The following is a 17,190-nucleotide window of genomic DNA, read 5'->3' as shown; positions in this document are numbered from 1 at the left end:
CTGTGCATCTGGTGGGCTGGGGCAGGCTCTGCTCAGGGGTTGGGAGGGATGAGAAGAGGAAGTTAAGGGAGCCGCATCCCTACACTGTGTGGAGCTGGCTTCTTTCGCAATCCCGTCATCCTCATTTGGACCATACGGATGCAGGTTTTATGAGGCTGTTCTTTTCCCTCTCTACCTGCGCTTGCTCTCTGTCTGTCTGAGGCAGGGAATAAAGGCATGAATAAATAAATGAAACAAAATACACATGTGTGCCAGACCAGTCTATCTAGCTGGTATATATTAGACGCTTTACTAGCCCATCAAGTCCAGAGTTTTGGCCTGGGCAGACTTCTGGGTGGTCTGCAGGAGAACTGCCAATTTCAGAGTTTAGTTCACTCTGGTTCTGCAACCCACAGCAGAACCGCACCATGTGACCAATGCTGCTGCTTTTGTGGAACCTAGCACCTGAGGCTGCCACAAATGTGGCCAATTTTGTATCTCCATCTAAAAAGTGCCTTTTTTTCTTTTAAGAAAAATAGAATGCACATATTATTTTTGTTTTCTTTTTAATTTCTAAATTTATTAAATTAAAAATCTATTTTTTATTACTATTGCTATCATTATAAAGCAAATCCCATAAAAGGCATATTTTAACTGGGCTGAAAACAGTAATCACCACAGTCTGGAGCATAATATTCCACAATAGCAATTGATTAAGTGGTTGTAGGAGACACACTGCCCATGAAAGTTATTCTGTAAAGACTCCCCCTGCCCCAGGCATTCCAGGGGTTTGTCTAGTCCTGGTCCCTCTTCTCTGCCCGATTGGCCTGGGTAGGTGTAGTACTCTGTTTTCACACTGCTGATAAAGACATATCTGAGACTGGGTAATTTATAAAGAAAAAGCGGCTTAATGGACTCACAGTTGCACGTGACTGGAGAGGCCTCACAATCATGGTGGAAGGTGAAAGACATGTCTTACATGGTGGCAGACAAGAGAGAATGTGAGCCAAGCAAAAGGGGAAACCTCTTATAAAACCATCAGATCTCATGAGACTTACTCACAGTCTTGTGAACAGTATGGGGGAAATCACCCCCATGATTCAATTATCTCCCACCGGGTCCCTCCCACAACACGTGGGAATTATGGGAGCTACAATTCAGATGAAATTTGGGGGGAGATACAGCAAAACCATATCAGTTGGTAAGTAATGTATGAAGGAGAATCTTTCTAGGTGCCAGCAAGGAGACAAAATGAAGGATGTACCTGAGTTTGCCTCTCTGAAGGTCAGTGTTTATGGATACAGGTGACATCTTTTAGTGAAAATAATTCATGAAAGAAGCCCAACAGCAAGGGTTCTGGAGAAGTTTGCAGCACCAAGAGCTTAGGTATCGGAGTGAAACTATGTGGTGCCTGGGGTCCATGGGCTCAGGCCTGGGGAGCTCTGGGGCTGCTGAGATGGGCTATTGCCTTTGTGGACTGGAAGTTTAGGGCTGAACCTGGAACAATATTAACCAACAGTACCAACTACCACATGGCCCAATGAAATAGGGCTTCCTAGAATATTTATCAGAAACAGAGAACTCAAAAAATAACTGTTCCAATGCTCTGCTCTAAAATGGTATGATGCTCCACCAAGTCAACGGTATGATGCTCCACCAAGTCAAATGATGCTGGCGAGGTTGTGGAGAAAAGGGGATGCTAATACCTTGCAGGTGGGAGTGTAAATTAGTTTAGCCATTATGAAAAGCAGCATGGCAATTTCTCAAAGAATTCAAAGCAGAATTACCATTTGACCCAGCAATCCCATTACTAGGTATGTTCCCAAAGGAATACAAATCATTCTACCACAAAGACACATGCACATGTATGTTCATGGCAGCAAAATTCATAATAGCAAAGGCATGGAATCAACCTACATGTTCATCAGTGGTAGACTGGATAAAGAAAATGTGGTACATGTACACCATGAAATACTACACAGCCATAAACAATGAGGTCATGTATTTTGCAGCAACATGGATAGAACTGGAGGCCACTATCTGTTCCTATCCTAACACAAGAACAGAAAATCAAATACTACATGTTCTCACTTATAAGTGGGCAGTAAATGATGAAAACACATGGACACAAAAGAGAGGAACAAAAGACACCAGGGCCTACTTGAAGGGGGTGAGATGGAGGAAGGTGAAGATAAAAACACTACCTATTAGCTACTAGGCTTATTATCTGGTTGGCGAAATAATCTGTACACTAAACCTTTGTGACACGCAATTTACCTATATAACAAACCTGCATGTGTACCCCTGAATCTAAAATAAAAGTTTAAAAAACTATCTTAACTCAGAGTTGGTGAAGGAAGTTACCTTGCACATGCCTCCATGTGTATTTTCCTGCACATTTCCTAAAATCAGCTAACACTGCGACATGAAATAGAACACGCAAGAGTCAACAAGTTGGCAGGAAAGTAGCAAACTTTCAAAGGCCCCAAACTAAGTGAAAATGGGGACCCAGAAAAAAAAACAAGAGTACTAAGAATGGATTTGGTCGAAAGGACATTCCCCAGACCCAGATGACCTTAAGCCTTGATGGCCTTAGATTTGCAGGGTGGGCAAGGACAGGAGAGTAAAATGCAGGGCTTCCCTAATGTGATGAGCCAGTATCACTACCCCACCACATATAGCCGGGGTTCCCAAGGGAAAATCCTTAGGATAAGATGAAATAGAAATACCCTTCAACACAGGCCACCCAGACTTTCTATTGATTAAATTCCAAGGAATATAAACGCACACACACACAAAAAACACAATAGAAACAAAGAAAACATGACATCTATAAGGAAATAAAGCACCATTTGTAAGAAACTGCAGAAATACCGGATGGGACCAGCAAACTCTTCAGATATTAGAAGTATCAGACACAAAATATAAAATAAACATGTTTAAAATGGAAAAGGTAGAATTTAGAAATGTGATGAGGAGGCAGATACTATTGAACACAGGACCAAGCATATCTGAAAATTAATTCATCAAGTACTAGAAATGAAAAATAAAATCATTGAAGTTAAAAACTAAGTGAGTGGGTTTAATGCCAAATAAAAATAATTTATTTAGCTGTTTAATAAACCTGAAAGACTAAATCAACTGAGAAGTAAATACATTATTATCAGCTAAATACATTATTCTGAATGTGGCAAGAAACAAAGAAAGGTTAAGAGATGTGGAGGATGGAATGAGACAGTCTCACATGTCCAATCAGTTATTGGATGAGTAGAGAAAGAGAGTGAAAGAGGGTGAAGCAATATCTGAAGACATAATGGCTTAGAATTTTCCAGAACAGTCAAAGAAACCAATCATGAAATTCAGGAAGCCCAATACATCCTAAGCAAAATTAATAAGAAAAGAAATCTATACCTACACATTATGATGAAATTATATAACAACAAAGGAGACCCTAAAAGCAGCTTGAAAGAAAATACAGGTTACTTAAAAGGGAGAACTGATAGCAAACTTCTCAAGAGCAGCAGTGGAAACCAGGGGACAGTGAAATATACGCATCAGTGCACCTGGAGAAAATAACCGTTGACCTAGAATTACAATTCAGCACAAATGTCTTTCAAGAATGAGGGCAAAAAGACATTTTCAAATAAAACTCTCAGTAAAGGAAAACTTATAATGTGTATTCCAGACCAAGGAAGTCACTGCAATGGATGGTTTTATGCAAAAGGAATGATAACCAAAGAAAGTGGTAAAATGTGGTTGATTCTATATTAAAAGTTCCAGTATAAAATGGTAATAACAATCCTAGCTTTTGTTTTGTGTAAAACACACACACATAAGACAGAAGTAAATTATCCCATAATAACAGCATATAGGTTGGGAGGAGAATTATCAGAGTTAAGGTGTTCTAAGTTCCTCTTGTATTGTTACAAAAGAGGGAAAGGTATTGATGTATTCATTAAACTTGGACTTTGATAAGTTAGGATGCATGTTAAAACTTCAAGGGTAATTATTAGAAGAATAAAAACTACAGTATTAGGTTCCAAACGCTAAAAGAAAAAGAGTGAAGTAAGAAAATATCCTCAATTGACCCACAAGAAAGAAGAAAAAGAAGACTAAAAAGATGAGACAAATAGAAATCGCAAAATGAGATGGAAGAAATAAATATCAATATTTCTAGTACATTTAGGTGAACTAAGTGTTCCAATTGAAATAAAAAGATTGTTATTCTGGATTTTAAAATAAATCTAGCTATGCGATGTTTATAAGAGACACATTTAAAACGTAAGGGTTCAGAAAGGTTGAAAGTAAAATGAAAAAAGATATTTCAGTTAAATATTTTTAAAAATTTGGTGTAACTACATTAATATTGGAAAGAAAGAGACTTTAAGGCAGCAAACAGTAGAGAAAGGAAATCATTATATATACTGATGAAAGCTCAATTCACAAGAAAGATAAATTTTAACTATAAATATAGATGTGACATATATACATCATTATTTTCTAGAAAACATTGTTTTCTAGAATTTTCCAGTTAATATTTTCAGACTGCAGCTGACCATGAGTAACTGAAACCACAGCTTTCTGTGGTTTCAAATGCAGTTCAAAAATATTAAATGGACAATTCTAGAAACAAACAATTCACAAGTTTTACACTGTGCACCATTCTGAGTAGTGTGATGAAATCTCATGCTATCCTGTTCTGCCTCTTCTTAATTGCAAGAAGGGTGAGTATAACACAATAATATATTTAGAGAGCGAGAGAGAGATTATATTCAATAACTTTTATTACAGTGTGTTATAACTGTCCTATTTTATTATTAGTTATTGTTAATTTCTCCCTGTGCCTAATTTATAAATGAAACTTTATCATAGGTATGTATGTACAGGAAAAAACAGCATATATAGGGTTTGGTACTATGGGTGGTTTCAGGCATGCACTGGGGGTCTTGGAATATAGCCTCCATGGATAAAGGAGAGCTACTGCAAAACAAAGAAAAATAGGTCTACTCGCATAGTGAAAATCTCTGTTTCAGTAATCGATAGAGCAAACAGATAAAACAAAAATCAGTAAAAATACATAAGATTTGGGACCTGTTCTGGAAAGGATCCTCTTATCTTCTTCCCTCTACTCTTCCATGAAACAGAGAGCAGTGGTGTCTCATGTGTGGCATTAGGAGGTATTGGAAGCTGCTACTCTCACATTTTGTTCACAACAACTGAGTGTTGCTGAATTTTAAAAAGTAGTGATAATCACAAACATTTATATAAAAATAGCATATAAAAATAGCATCCTTTGGCTACAATTTGGTAAAAAGTTGTAACAATCTCTGAGTTGTCCACCTATTGTTATTGGGCACAGAGTAGAGAGTAATTAAAAAAGAAACACACACGCGCACACACACACTTTCACATTCACATACACTATACCCTTCCTTGTCATACTACGACCCAAGTTATTGAAAGTCAGCTTCTTAAAAAAATTCCCAAATATCGATTTTACTTCTCATTCTCCAAAATCATGGAGAAAGGAAACTTTAAAAAATGATTATACTGTCAAGAGCTTTTAATTTTATTCATTTTGTCAAAAAAAAACTTGACAAAAGAGAGCAAGAGGATCCTTTCACTTGAGCCCTCACCATTAAAATCCTAATGAAATACTTCTTGTTCCTTGAAGACATTTTGCATCAAGAAGATTTGATTTTCCTGAGTAACTGGAAACATTTTTGTGCAGACATGTCGTGCACCAAAGATAGCCTCTGGGTTTCTGGATTTTATGTGAGTAGATCAATTAGGGCAGTTTGCTGCCTCTATGTTTTCTTCTCAGAGCTCTTCTAGACGCTTTGTGTTTACCCTTTTTTTTCTAGCATTCAAGGAGCTGCAAAGAACAAGCAAAGGAAATGCTTAGCTTTTTCAAGTACAGAGATGAGTGTTTTTCACGGAAATGAAGGCTGGCTGCTTTGGGGAGTTTTCTGAGGTCAAAATCCCTTAGAATAAAATTTACAGAGTCATTGGTTTCCTGCCTCATTATGCATAAATAATTTATGAATTTGTATTCTAATTTTTCTTCCAGCTGAATCAAAGCTCTACAATTTTGCAAATAATTCCACGCAGAAGCCAATGACACACACATTCCTGAGACTGTCACTACCATGGATAAGTTTGCTGTTGCCGTCAGCCAGTGCAATTTCCCTGATTAACCTATAAAAAGTGTTCTCCTTTGATGAAGGCTGTTTAGAAATTAAGTGATACTGTACAAGAAGACAACAGCAGGTTCCGGAACGTGAATTCTTGGTGATTTTAAATGATGATGCACGAAAGAGACAGAAAGGGAGAACAATTTGATTTGTTCCAGCCAGTTTGGCCCAGAAAGAAGAGCAGAAAAACTGCTTTGCCTAAGCAAACATGACATGAAGTCATACAAGAGCAGCACTCACAATGTGCAATATCGAAGCCTCATTTAAAATACGTATTGCCTGCATCTGAAAGACATCTAGATGCCAGTAGTAAAAAGTTTTTGTTCATTCTGTTTCTTTATGGCCACTTTTCTCCTATTTCTTGGCAACAACTTCTGTATCCTCCTTTGAGACACTGCCTTCACATTTGGGGTGGGATCCTTTGCTCTGGTTGAATGATGATTGAATTCAAAGTTCAGGTAAGCTCCGTTGGCATCCGATGCTGAAAATCAACCTGACCGAAAAAGGATGATGGTTTTGCAGGACGACATAGATACCCCTTCCGTAACGAGGACTTAGATTTCTCCTAGGATTCTAAATTTTTTTTTTTTAAAGTTAGTTCTTTCAAAAGATCATAGAAGAGTTGGTTCATGTGCAGGGCAATCTTTACAAGAGCATGGTCTGATTTAAATGATAATTATTTTTGCCTGTCACCCTCTAAAGCAGGGGTGTCCAATCTTTTGGCTTCCCTGGGCCGCTTTTTGGAGGAAGAGGAATTGTCTTGGGACACACATAGGATATACTAACACTAAAGATGGCTGAGGAGCTAAAGACACTTTGCAAAAAAATCTCATACTGTTTTCAGAACGTTTACGAATTTGTGTTGGGCCGCATTCAAAGCCATCCTGGGCCACATGCGGGCCACGGGCTGTGGGTTGGACAAGTTTGCCCTAAAGTGTTGTGAGTTCTTTGATTATGGTCTAGTCACCTACACATGGTTCATATTAGTGCACAATAAATATGGTGAATAAAGGAAAGACTGATTTTTCATGTTCCTTTTCATGTAAGGTTTGTCTTAGGGTTGGAGAGAGTAATGACATGGATTTTTATCAATTTAAAAATCTTGCCTTCATCATAGTGTTTGTGGTCGATAATGTTACCGTTCACTAACATGTCCTTTTTCTCTATGTGAGGCACATAGGAACATATGTCCCTGACTTCCTGATGGCTTGATCATGTGACTTGCTTTGGCCAATGAGATGTGATCAGTATGATGTGACCCCTCCAGGTAGAGACATGAACAGCCACCTTTGCCACATTCTCCACTTCCCCTGCCATTGTGACCACCAGATAATGGCTGCTCTGTCACCCGGGGTGCTGGAGTAAGGGTGATGACCACATGTAGCTGACTCACATCCAATGCATAATGAACACTTGGCACATACAAGAAATAAACTTGTGTTGTTGTGAGCCATTTTGGGGATTGTTTATAGGTGTGACCTTGCCTGGCCTGGTCCATCTGGATCAATACAGCATTGGAAAAGCTCCTACAGATATCACACAAACCAACTTCCAACAAATTATTTGTTAGTGCCAGCAATATAATGGAGCTGCTGCTGGTGGTGGTTCATTCATTTACTATCAACCTGACTTTTTATTTTTCGATAGCTCAGCCAGTGTTATGGGTATAAGAAAATACCCATAAAGTCAGAGCCTTTGATGATAATGACTGTGAATGAACTTAGTATAAAATTATTGTGTATTGCAAATAGCTTTCTACCTTTAACAGTTATGAAGGGAAGTCAATTTTCACTCAGACAGGTTCCTTTTCATCTGTTTTTTTCTCTACAATGTTTATGCCTGAGGTTTATTGCTAGCACTAAAGAGTTTCCGAGTATGTTATGGGAATAGCCAAATTCCCAGTGCTTTAAAATGTATTCCATAGGCCCCAGAGTCTGTTAGAAGCTGATTGATTATATAGCAAATACATCAAAACTGGTATTTATGAAATGTCCCATTTCTTCAGCTCTATCTCTCATAAGCATGAACATCACATTTGGGAGTTGTGGTGCAAATATCTCAGACAGCTAAGAGAAAATATTGTTGCAGATTTTCCATGACAAGGAAAAGGTTCTTTAAACTATTCAATAATTTAATAAAAGATCTATGTCAACTGATGGGTCTCATGAACAAATATTTTTAAAGGTATGGTTTGAGCAGTTTAGTGTGGCTTGTCTATCCAGACTTCCATAATCAATCCACCAAAACACCAATTACATAGCAGAATAAAGGACAGTTAACGTGAAACAAGTGTGCAGACGGACTTTTGCATCTGACTGGTTCATAACTGACAACAAAGCTTCTGTTTAATTTGTTCAAGGTTTGGGCAGAAAGTTCTGGCTTAAGAAGGGAAAATGAGCTATTAGACATGGCCTATATTAAGGATGCTACAGATGTTTAATGTTTTTAATTTACATATTTGGCCAATGATTATTCATTTAATATGCCTTCTACATATTCCTTTTTGGCATAGTCAATCTGAGATTGCAAAATCAAACTCCTATTTATTGTATGCTAATATTCATATTCCATGAGCCTCTACACTATGTACTGTTCTCTGGAGAAGACATAGGATGTCTAACTGACTTGGAAAGTAACGGCTTTTCTAAATAGTCACTTGCCTTTTGATGACGCCAGCACTAACAATATGCTATAATGTAGATTGTACATAGCAGCTAGTTTTACTAAGTGCTAATCAACAGAGAATAACTCAATCAATAATTTATTGACAGATTGATATCTATAGAATGCATCAATTTGGGTTCAGCTGAAGTCTAGGAATTCTGAAAGAAATTTTAAAGCCTGAAGCAGAAAATAAGCATATCAACATGCCATAAAATAGATATAAAATCTGTAATAGCCCATTTTGGTTCTGAAGGTGTAACATTTCATTTTTTTATGATACAGAGGTCACCAAAGCTCTTGCTTAAGTGTTTCTGAGGATAAAGGAGAGTTTAATCCAGAGTTGAAAAGGGTTTTGTTAATAAATTGCCCCCAACATGATTTAATATAACTCACACTTAATATTAAGTTGTGCAAAATCGTTCCCCTTCCAAAACATGTTGCGTAACATTATTTCATTGTCAGAATCCATATGATTCTCTGAACATGTCTTAAAGCAGTGATGCGGACTGGGCTTTAGTGTCTCCCAGGGAGTCAGTAGCTAGAGTGAGTGTACTCTTCCTTCTCCCCAGGGTATACAGCCCTGTGCAATTAAACACAACTTTGCCAGGACTGAAAGAGAGGTCTACGTGCCTTCTATTTTCACTATTCTTCCACATGCCTAAAATAATAGCTTCTTGGGGATGTAAAAATAGTTCACTGCCCATTGGGTGTGAACTGAAAAATCCACATAAGGGCAGGAGTTCCATCCAGGTTTCCAACAGTGCATACCATTGAATTAGATTCGTGCATCCTTCTAGTCCGTGGAATAAGCAGAATATCCTGGAGATAAGCCATCATTTTATATGTGTGCCTTATGATGTTCCCCACTTGGGCCTCATCAACCACAACCTCCTAAATGGAAAGAAGCCTGTGACAGGCGGCTCTCTCTGCTACCACATGCTGCTGATGTTGCCCGGAGAAGAGCAGAAACCGAGACAGAATAAGTTGGGTGGTTTGGTTTTAACGTTTTTTTATTTTCTCCCTGCTTTGAAAGCTCACTGCATTTTGCTGCTGTTATTACCAAGGGTTCATTGAAAATGAAACTGGGGTGTCTCAGTGGGGTTTTGCAGCAAATAGATAAAGCAGGTTCAGGCAAGACTGGGCCGTTCACAACCTGAAGTGGATGAAGCAGTAGCCATTTGTTTGCTGGGGTGAATGGGACATAATTTATTCAGCTGCAGCGGAGGCTGAAAGCCAATCTGGCCTTGACCCATTTATCTTTAGAAAACTAATTAAAGTGGAGAATCTGGCTTGCTGTTGTTATTGAGGTTTTACTTTTTTTGTTTAGGCCAAGCGAAGACTGAGGGTGAGTGTGTGTGTGTGTGTGTGTGTCTCCGTGTGTGTCTGTGTTGGGGTGGAAGGTGGGAAATATCAGTTTCACCTAAACACAGTGGCTGAAGGTCTAGATAATAAAGCAGTTTCTTAAACACAGCCTGACATCCTTTTGAAATGCAAACTAGTGGATTTAGCTGGATGCAGAATCCTTTGAGGTGACAATGAAATGCCATGATAATTTAAAATGAACAACAGACAGTTTCCTGATTTCTTATAACCAACAGTTTCTAAATCGCACCAAAACAGCCCCAAAGAGGCATGGAAGAACACTTTTATCACCAGCATTTTACTGAAACTGGTAGTAACCATCAGGCAGGAAATAATGCCAGAATGTTAGTTGCTTTGTCCATTTTGTTTCAGAACAATTAAAAAAGTTGCATATCTTGATGATCTTTTGTAAGTACTTAAATATGTATGTAATAATATTAACAACATGTTTGTCACCAATGACCTACCGATGAATTTCAAAAGTTACAGTGTATTTTTGGAAGATTCATATAGAAAACGGACATCTGGTTTTTATGTTGTTTTTTTGTTTGGGCCTAGATAAGGTTATAGGGACAAGTAGGGAAGTCCAGCAGACACAGGGATGTTATGATATGTATTCATTCCAGTATGTTCAAGGAAGTGATAACTCTTGGGGAAAGCTACAAGGGTCACGATAACCATTAGATAAGGAAACTGAACTGGACCAGCTGCAGGAAAACCTGGAGCTCCCAAGAGATTGTGTTGGAAAGGGCAGACACTACAGACTTAACTGAAGCCACTTCAGTTATCAATGGGACCAATCGAACAGAACCCTGACTTGTCCCACCCATGATGTTTTCCCCTCCCATTTCCCTCTTAGTGTCAGGAGTCCTTGAGCTATTTGTCTTCCCTGTCCCCTTCTCAAGGTCTTCCTTTCTACAGCGTTCCTGTTCCACATTTACCTCCTAACTTTCTTCACCCAAATTGCCCTGGTCTCAGGGCATATGGATATGGGCATATGATCTCAGGAATAACGAATGGGGATAGTACTCAGGGGAAAATTTCTTTTTAAAAACATGATTTCAAAGAAGGGATTTTAGACATTGTGTTATCACTGCCTGGATTTAAGGCCAGACAAACAGTTAACACTATGATGTCACAGGTGTGCTGCACAAATAAATATGTACCCCTCAGGTGAGAGTCACCTTCCCTCCTCGGTCCATGATACCATGTAGAGTGCATGTATTTAAGAAGTGTTATCAGGGCTGGGCACACTGGCTCTTGTCTGTAATCCCAGCACTTTGGGAGGCCCAGGCGGATGGATCACTTGAGGCCAGAAGTTCAAGACCAGCCTGGCAAACATGGTGAAACTCCATCTCTACTAAGAATACAAAAATTATCTGGGTGTGGTGGTGTGCACCTGTAATCCCAGCTACTCGGGAGGCCAAGGCGGGTGAATCACTTGAAACAGGGAGGTGGAGGGAGTAAGATTCCGTCTCAAAAAAAAAAAAAAAAAGTGTTATTAGCATGCAATGGTATTGTGGAAACCAGATTAGGTAACTGACTATTTTGGTTAATATAGTCAAGTAAGATAACCTAAGTGTTCTTGTCCTCAGCCCCATATTGGGGGTAATCTTTCAAGTAAAAAATATCCAGTGCTCCCTCGCCAAATGCTCTGAATGCTCTGAAAGATATTAGGAAATTCAAGTAGAAAACGAAAAGCAAACAACCTATTTTTTAATCCCTTGAATTTTCTGTCTCAGCTAATGGAAACATTATCACCTTATGCATGAGGGCTGATGTTGGTTTGTTCTTATTAGCACAAGAAGAAAACGGCCAATATATTCTAACAGGGAAGAGCTAGTTTTCCAGGCAGACTATGCGTCGTCCGAACATTGGGACAGGATTTAAATCAGCCATTCGATGAGCTGGTCTTCCACCAAGATTAGATTGAAAACTTGGCCATTGGAAAAGAATATGAAAATGGTTGTTAACCATAAATCACAAGCAGAGAGGAAACGACTAAACAAGTTGGCCACGCGCAGTATTCAAACCACTCCAGGTAATTTGGAAAGGCATAGTGGAGGGGGAATTTCTCAGGGACTCTCTGGAATGACTGTACAAAGACAAATGGGGATGAGAGGAAGAATAAGACCAATGCTTACACTATGCTGCATAGTCCGCCACACAGTCCTCTGGGAAGCAAGAGGAAAACAAATTTAAAGGAAAAAGAAAAAGAGATTATTCTATACATAATAGCACAGAACAGGCACAAAGTTTAGCTTCGTAGGTTGGCATTCCACCCACCCCCCACCCCAAATTCCCTCAGAATGACCAGTAGGATATTTGAGAAATCCACATCCAAAGTACAGTGTTGAATACTTACTGGAGATTTATGGGTCTAAGTCATTACCAACTTGTTAACTTCCAAACCTGGCTTTTTTTTTTTAATTTACTTTTATAAAATATATTCCTCTAAGATACACCATGCACAGTCCATTTTTACTCTAATGAATCAGCTGGAGTAAAGTAACTGACACTCCCTGTCCAAGTGCGTCTGTGAGCTGTAGAACACGTTGTGCTCTAATTTTCTGAGCTATACAACTAATTGCCTTTTACACAGGCTAATTTGAAATACCTTTTGATGCTCAGATCTTAAAAATCGAGCTATTTTGTGCTGATTTATTTTTATACTTGACATTTCCAGTGAATTGGAACCGTCTTTTAAAAAATTATAGTTTTACATCAAATTATGTAAGAGAATTTGCAGAGTACACATTTAAGAATAAAGGAACATAACCAGTCTCTTCCTGAGTGCAAACAAGAATCTCTGGCCTGTTTGACTGAAAGTCATTAATAGTCAGCTGGGACAGAGGGGCTTCTACGGGGAGTTTGTTGGTGACAAGAAAGCAACATGATGGTAGGATGACTCTGTTAGCTGAATTACTGCAGTTGATAACATTAGTATCCTCAACAAATCATGGCTGTTGGCGGTAGGGACTGCGATAGTCTCAGATGAGTTGGCTTTCCATGAGCAGCTGAATTTATAAAAATACATTCACTCATTCTTGGATAACAAAAACCACTTTAGGGTAGTATGTCTGAAAGCTTCTGACTACCTCAGCTGCTTCTTATGTGTATATAACTTTAGAGGAGCAAATGGAAATGTTCCCTAGTGATACAAAATAATTTATAAGTTCCTTATAAATATAATAAGATGTTAAATGATGGAACTGGTGTATTTTTTAAGAGAGAGTTTTGCTTTCAATTATTTTATATAAGGTTTAGCAGCAGTTTACTCAGCTTGGGGTTGGTAGTTTTATTTTTAAAACAAACCCCATAATGACCAGTTCACATTAAAAAAATAGCTTTAGAATAACTGATATAAGAACATTTACCAACAGAGCCCAAAGTTATTACCACAGGTGCTAATTTAAATGGCGCTAAGAAGTAACTCTCCAAGTGCTTTATAGTTATTTTCATTTTGGCAAAAGGGGTGGGGTGATTGGAGTAGTGTTTTGATATTGTCCTTTGAAGCATTTTTCTGCTGAAACACTTCAAGAAATGAAGAGAAATCTTTTCCAATTATCCTCCTTTTCTCAGACACATGCTTCTTATAAATATTCAGGAAACATCTTTTCCGGGGAAAATTAAAACAGGAGTAGGTAATATGAGTCTTGTTTATAAACAGCCTAAATAGGCTGTAATGGATGACAGACCCATTTGGATAGTTTCACAGTGCATCCTTCTTGAAGATGAAAATGTTGGACTGTTGGACTGCAGTCTGGCCAAGGATAACTGCCCCAACTTTCTAGTGTTCAGAGCTATATTGGAACCCCCAAAGGAAGAAGGCCTCATGGGAGCCAATGGCTGCTGAGACTCTGCTATTAGCTTTGGACCTAACTCGTGTCTCTCAAGAATAACCTTGGTATAGCTCCGTTTGATGTGGAAACAGTGCCTTGTTCTCAGGAGCTGAGCAAAGTGGGCTTATGGCTGGCTGTGCATTGCACGTCACTAATTCTTACCGTTTGGGAAGGAATCAGAATTTAATTTAATAAAAAAAATCAATAAAACTGCAATTTTCACTTACAGAGCCTGAAGCCACACCTTTGAGGAAGTAAATGCTACATGCTGTCTGAGAATGTTTTAGAATAAAATTGGCTTATTGATTTAAATACTTAGGCACAGAGTCTCGTCCTTGGCTTTTACTTGTGATGATACATTTAACCATTACCAATCACTTTCAGAAAAAGATTGATAAAATATATTTTTGAGGGGTGCAAAAGGTAGAAGATTTTCATTCTGTTTGCTACTTGTCTATACTCTTGAGACCTTTATATCTAGAGCATTTTGAACATTACCAATAAAGTTCCTTTATAAAAGGTTCAAATCTCAATTTTCATGTCCATCAGATTTTAAACATCAGAGAAAATTCTCAAAGTGTTGATGCTTTATTTAGTTTATGCTAAGCTGCAAAAATATTGTCTTTAGAAACATATTTTTCTTGCTCTACTTCCCCTGTTTAGGGCTGTGTGTTTATTTCCCCCCGGGGATGAGGGAAAACTGCTTCCCTGTTTCAAAGGGAAAAAATTAATTAGTTGCCATACATACCATTATATTGTTCAAATTTAGTGCAATTTTAACTAAGTGCATAATGTACCCCAGTTCTTTTAAAACTTTTTATTTTATTTTATTGTGGTAAGGATACTTAACATGACATCTACCCTCTTAACAGAGTTTTTTTTAAGTGAACAATACGCTATTGTTAGCTGCAGGCACAATGCTGTACCTCAGGTCTTTAGAACGTATTCATCTCATATTGTACTCCTGTTCTTAAATTAGATTTCACAAAAATTCAGAAAAGACTGAATTGTTCCAGGAACTAAGTTAGAGCCAACGAAAATGGGAAACAAAGGGACCAAACCCATACTCACCATTTGTCCTCTGGTTAGAAAGATCTTGATATACAATGCAATTTGTAAAGTAAAATTTAAACAATATAATCTAATGAAAACCATCATTTCTTTAAAACAGATGAGTAGTTATTTGATGGAATCTAATTGGTTGTTTAAAAGAAAAATGGTGACTATTTTTAAACTTTTCCTGAAACTGCAATAGAGAATGGATGTAAGCCGCTGAGTGCATTGGCTCACGCCTGTAATCCCAGCACTTTGGGAGGCCGAGGCAGGTGGATTGCTTGAGCTCAAGAGTTCGAGACCAGCCTGGACAACAGGGCAAAACCACGCCTCTACAAAAAAATAAAAAGCCGGGCTTGGTGGTGTATGCCTGTGGTCTCAGCTACTCAGGAAGCTAAGGTAGGAGGATCACTTGAGCCCAGCAGGTCGAGTTTGCAGTGAGCCATGATCATGGCACTGCACTCCAGCCTCGGCAACAGAGTGAAGCCCTGTCTCAAGGGAAAAAAAAGAATAGCTATAAGCCAGGTAAAGTAGAAGGTTGCAGCAACTACAAATATCTACACTAGAGGGAAGGCTTTATTTGCTAATAAATGGCAATAAATTTATAACAAAATTTAACAGTTAGTTACCCCTTTATTTTGATACTTCATGGATAGGCCTTTGGGTTGTAAGCACATTTGATTTTTATAGAGAGAAATGCTGAGATGTACTTACTTTGAGGCCAAATTCAAGCAATTTAATCTTATGAGTTCTATACTATAGAAGGATATTAACTAAAATCATAAAGTAATTTATAACAGTGACTAATAAAAGCATTTTCATAACTGGCAGTCTTTGAGAGCTGAGTTTATATGACACAGTCAGATGTGGTTCAAGTGCTTTATGACATTAAGGATTTTATCTGTAATTTTACATCAAGATAATTGGCAAAGCAACATTAACAGCACTGACAATTGCAGGTATGTAAAGTGTGTATAGTACTACAAAGAAATTGAATTAAACATAATCAGGCAGTATTTCTTTGAAATTATAAGCTTTTTTTTATAGCAAAATTTGGTCTTTAAAACACATTTAAAAATTGTGTTTACTATGTTTATGGTTGTATTTTCCGAGTATTATAAACTGCTTTGATGACGGATATCACTGAGTCCCCTGACACACACCTAAACAGGTCAAAGAGTGACTAATTCTAAGGATTCCAACTTTTTAAAGACACATAAAAAAGAAAAAAAATGATAGTAACATTGATTTGGGGTTTCCGGGCAAGGTCTGTCAAACAGAAAACTCTGCAAATAAGAAGTCATAATAAACGTGCATTATATCATAATTGAATACATAACCATTTTCAGAAAAGAACTGAAGCAGATGAGTAGGAAATGTGCTATTGCAATTATATCTCTGGAAGAACTGGCAACTTAGTTTTCAAATTAATATTTCATGAGAAATAAGAAGTTGAAAATGTGGTCACTGCACACATGCATTAATAGTTTCTTAATGGATTAATAGATTTCTTATATAATCCAATACATGACCCAAAAGAAAGATCCCATTACTTTTCAATATTCTAATTAAGAACAGAGGCAGATATAAGAATGAGATGACTCTTATAACAAACTTTTTCAGAATTTCCGAGGAGTTTCAAAGAATGACCTTGATAAAATAAAGCATCCGCCATGGTTATCAATCTGAGAATACTCACCAGCCGGTCCAAGCTTGTGCCTGCAGCAGTTGTTGGTCTTTCCTCAGGATTGTAGGGCCTGAAACGTGTATTAAAATTTTCAGGAGCTGAGCGGGCAGATCTGAGGGCTGGAGCAGGTTTGGGCTGACCACATCCCTGAAAGACCTAGAAGAAACATTGAAAAGTAAAAACAGTTATACAATGAGTTTTCTCCTAAATTCATGAGGCAGAAATGTGCAATGCAATGGTGTCCACATTTCTCATGAAACTTTTACCTCCAATAAACTCTAATTTCGAAATGTAAACAAGCATAACCACTAATATAACAGAAAGAATTACCCAGACAGATACAGAGTGACCAACTATATTCCCTGACTCATAGTTTCAGCATACACAGTCAATCTTATTATTGGTAGAT

The 17,190-nt window shown here is 37.9% G+C and overlaps 1 protein-coding gene across 1 annotated transcript in view; it reads right to left on the bottom strand.

The window, feature by feature from the left end:
• Positions 1 to 17,190, bottom strand: part of GPC6 (glypican 6) — a 1,175,399-nt gene that overhangs the window by 82,042 nt on the left and 1,076,167 nt on the right. The window contains exons 6-7 of the mRNA XM_030813553.1: positions 16,794 to 16,937; positions 12,344 to 12,373 (exon numbers count right to left, since the gene is read on the bottom strand). Coding sequence (XP_030669413.1) covers positions 12,344 to 12,373; positions 16,794 to 16,937 — 174 coding nt within the window. The remainder of the gene's footprint in view (positions 1 to 12,343; positions 12,374 to 16,793; positions 16,938 to 17,190) is intronic.

Source organism: Nomascus leucogenys, chromosome 5 (genome assembly GCF_006542625.1).
Source record: "Nomascus leucogenys isolate Asia chromosome 5, Asia_NLE_v1, whole genome shotgun sequence".
Taxonomy (NCBI): Eukaryota; Metazoa; Chordata; class Mammalia; order Primates; family Hylobatidae; genus Nomascus; species Nomascus leucogenys.
The sequence above is the reverse complement of the archived record's forward strand: the minus strand, read 5'-3'. Positions and strand labels throughout refer to the sequence as shown.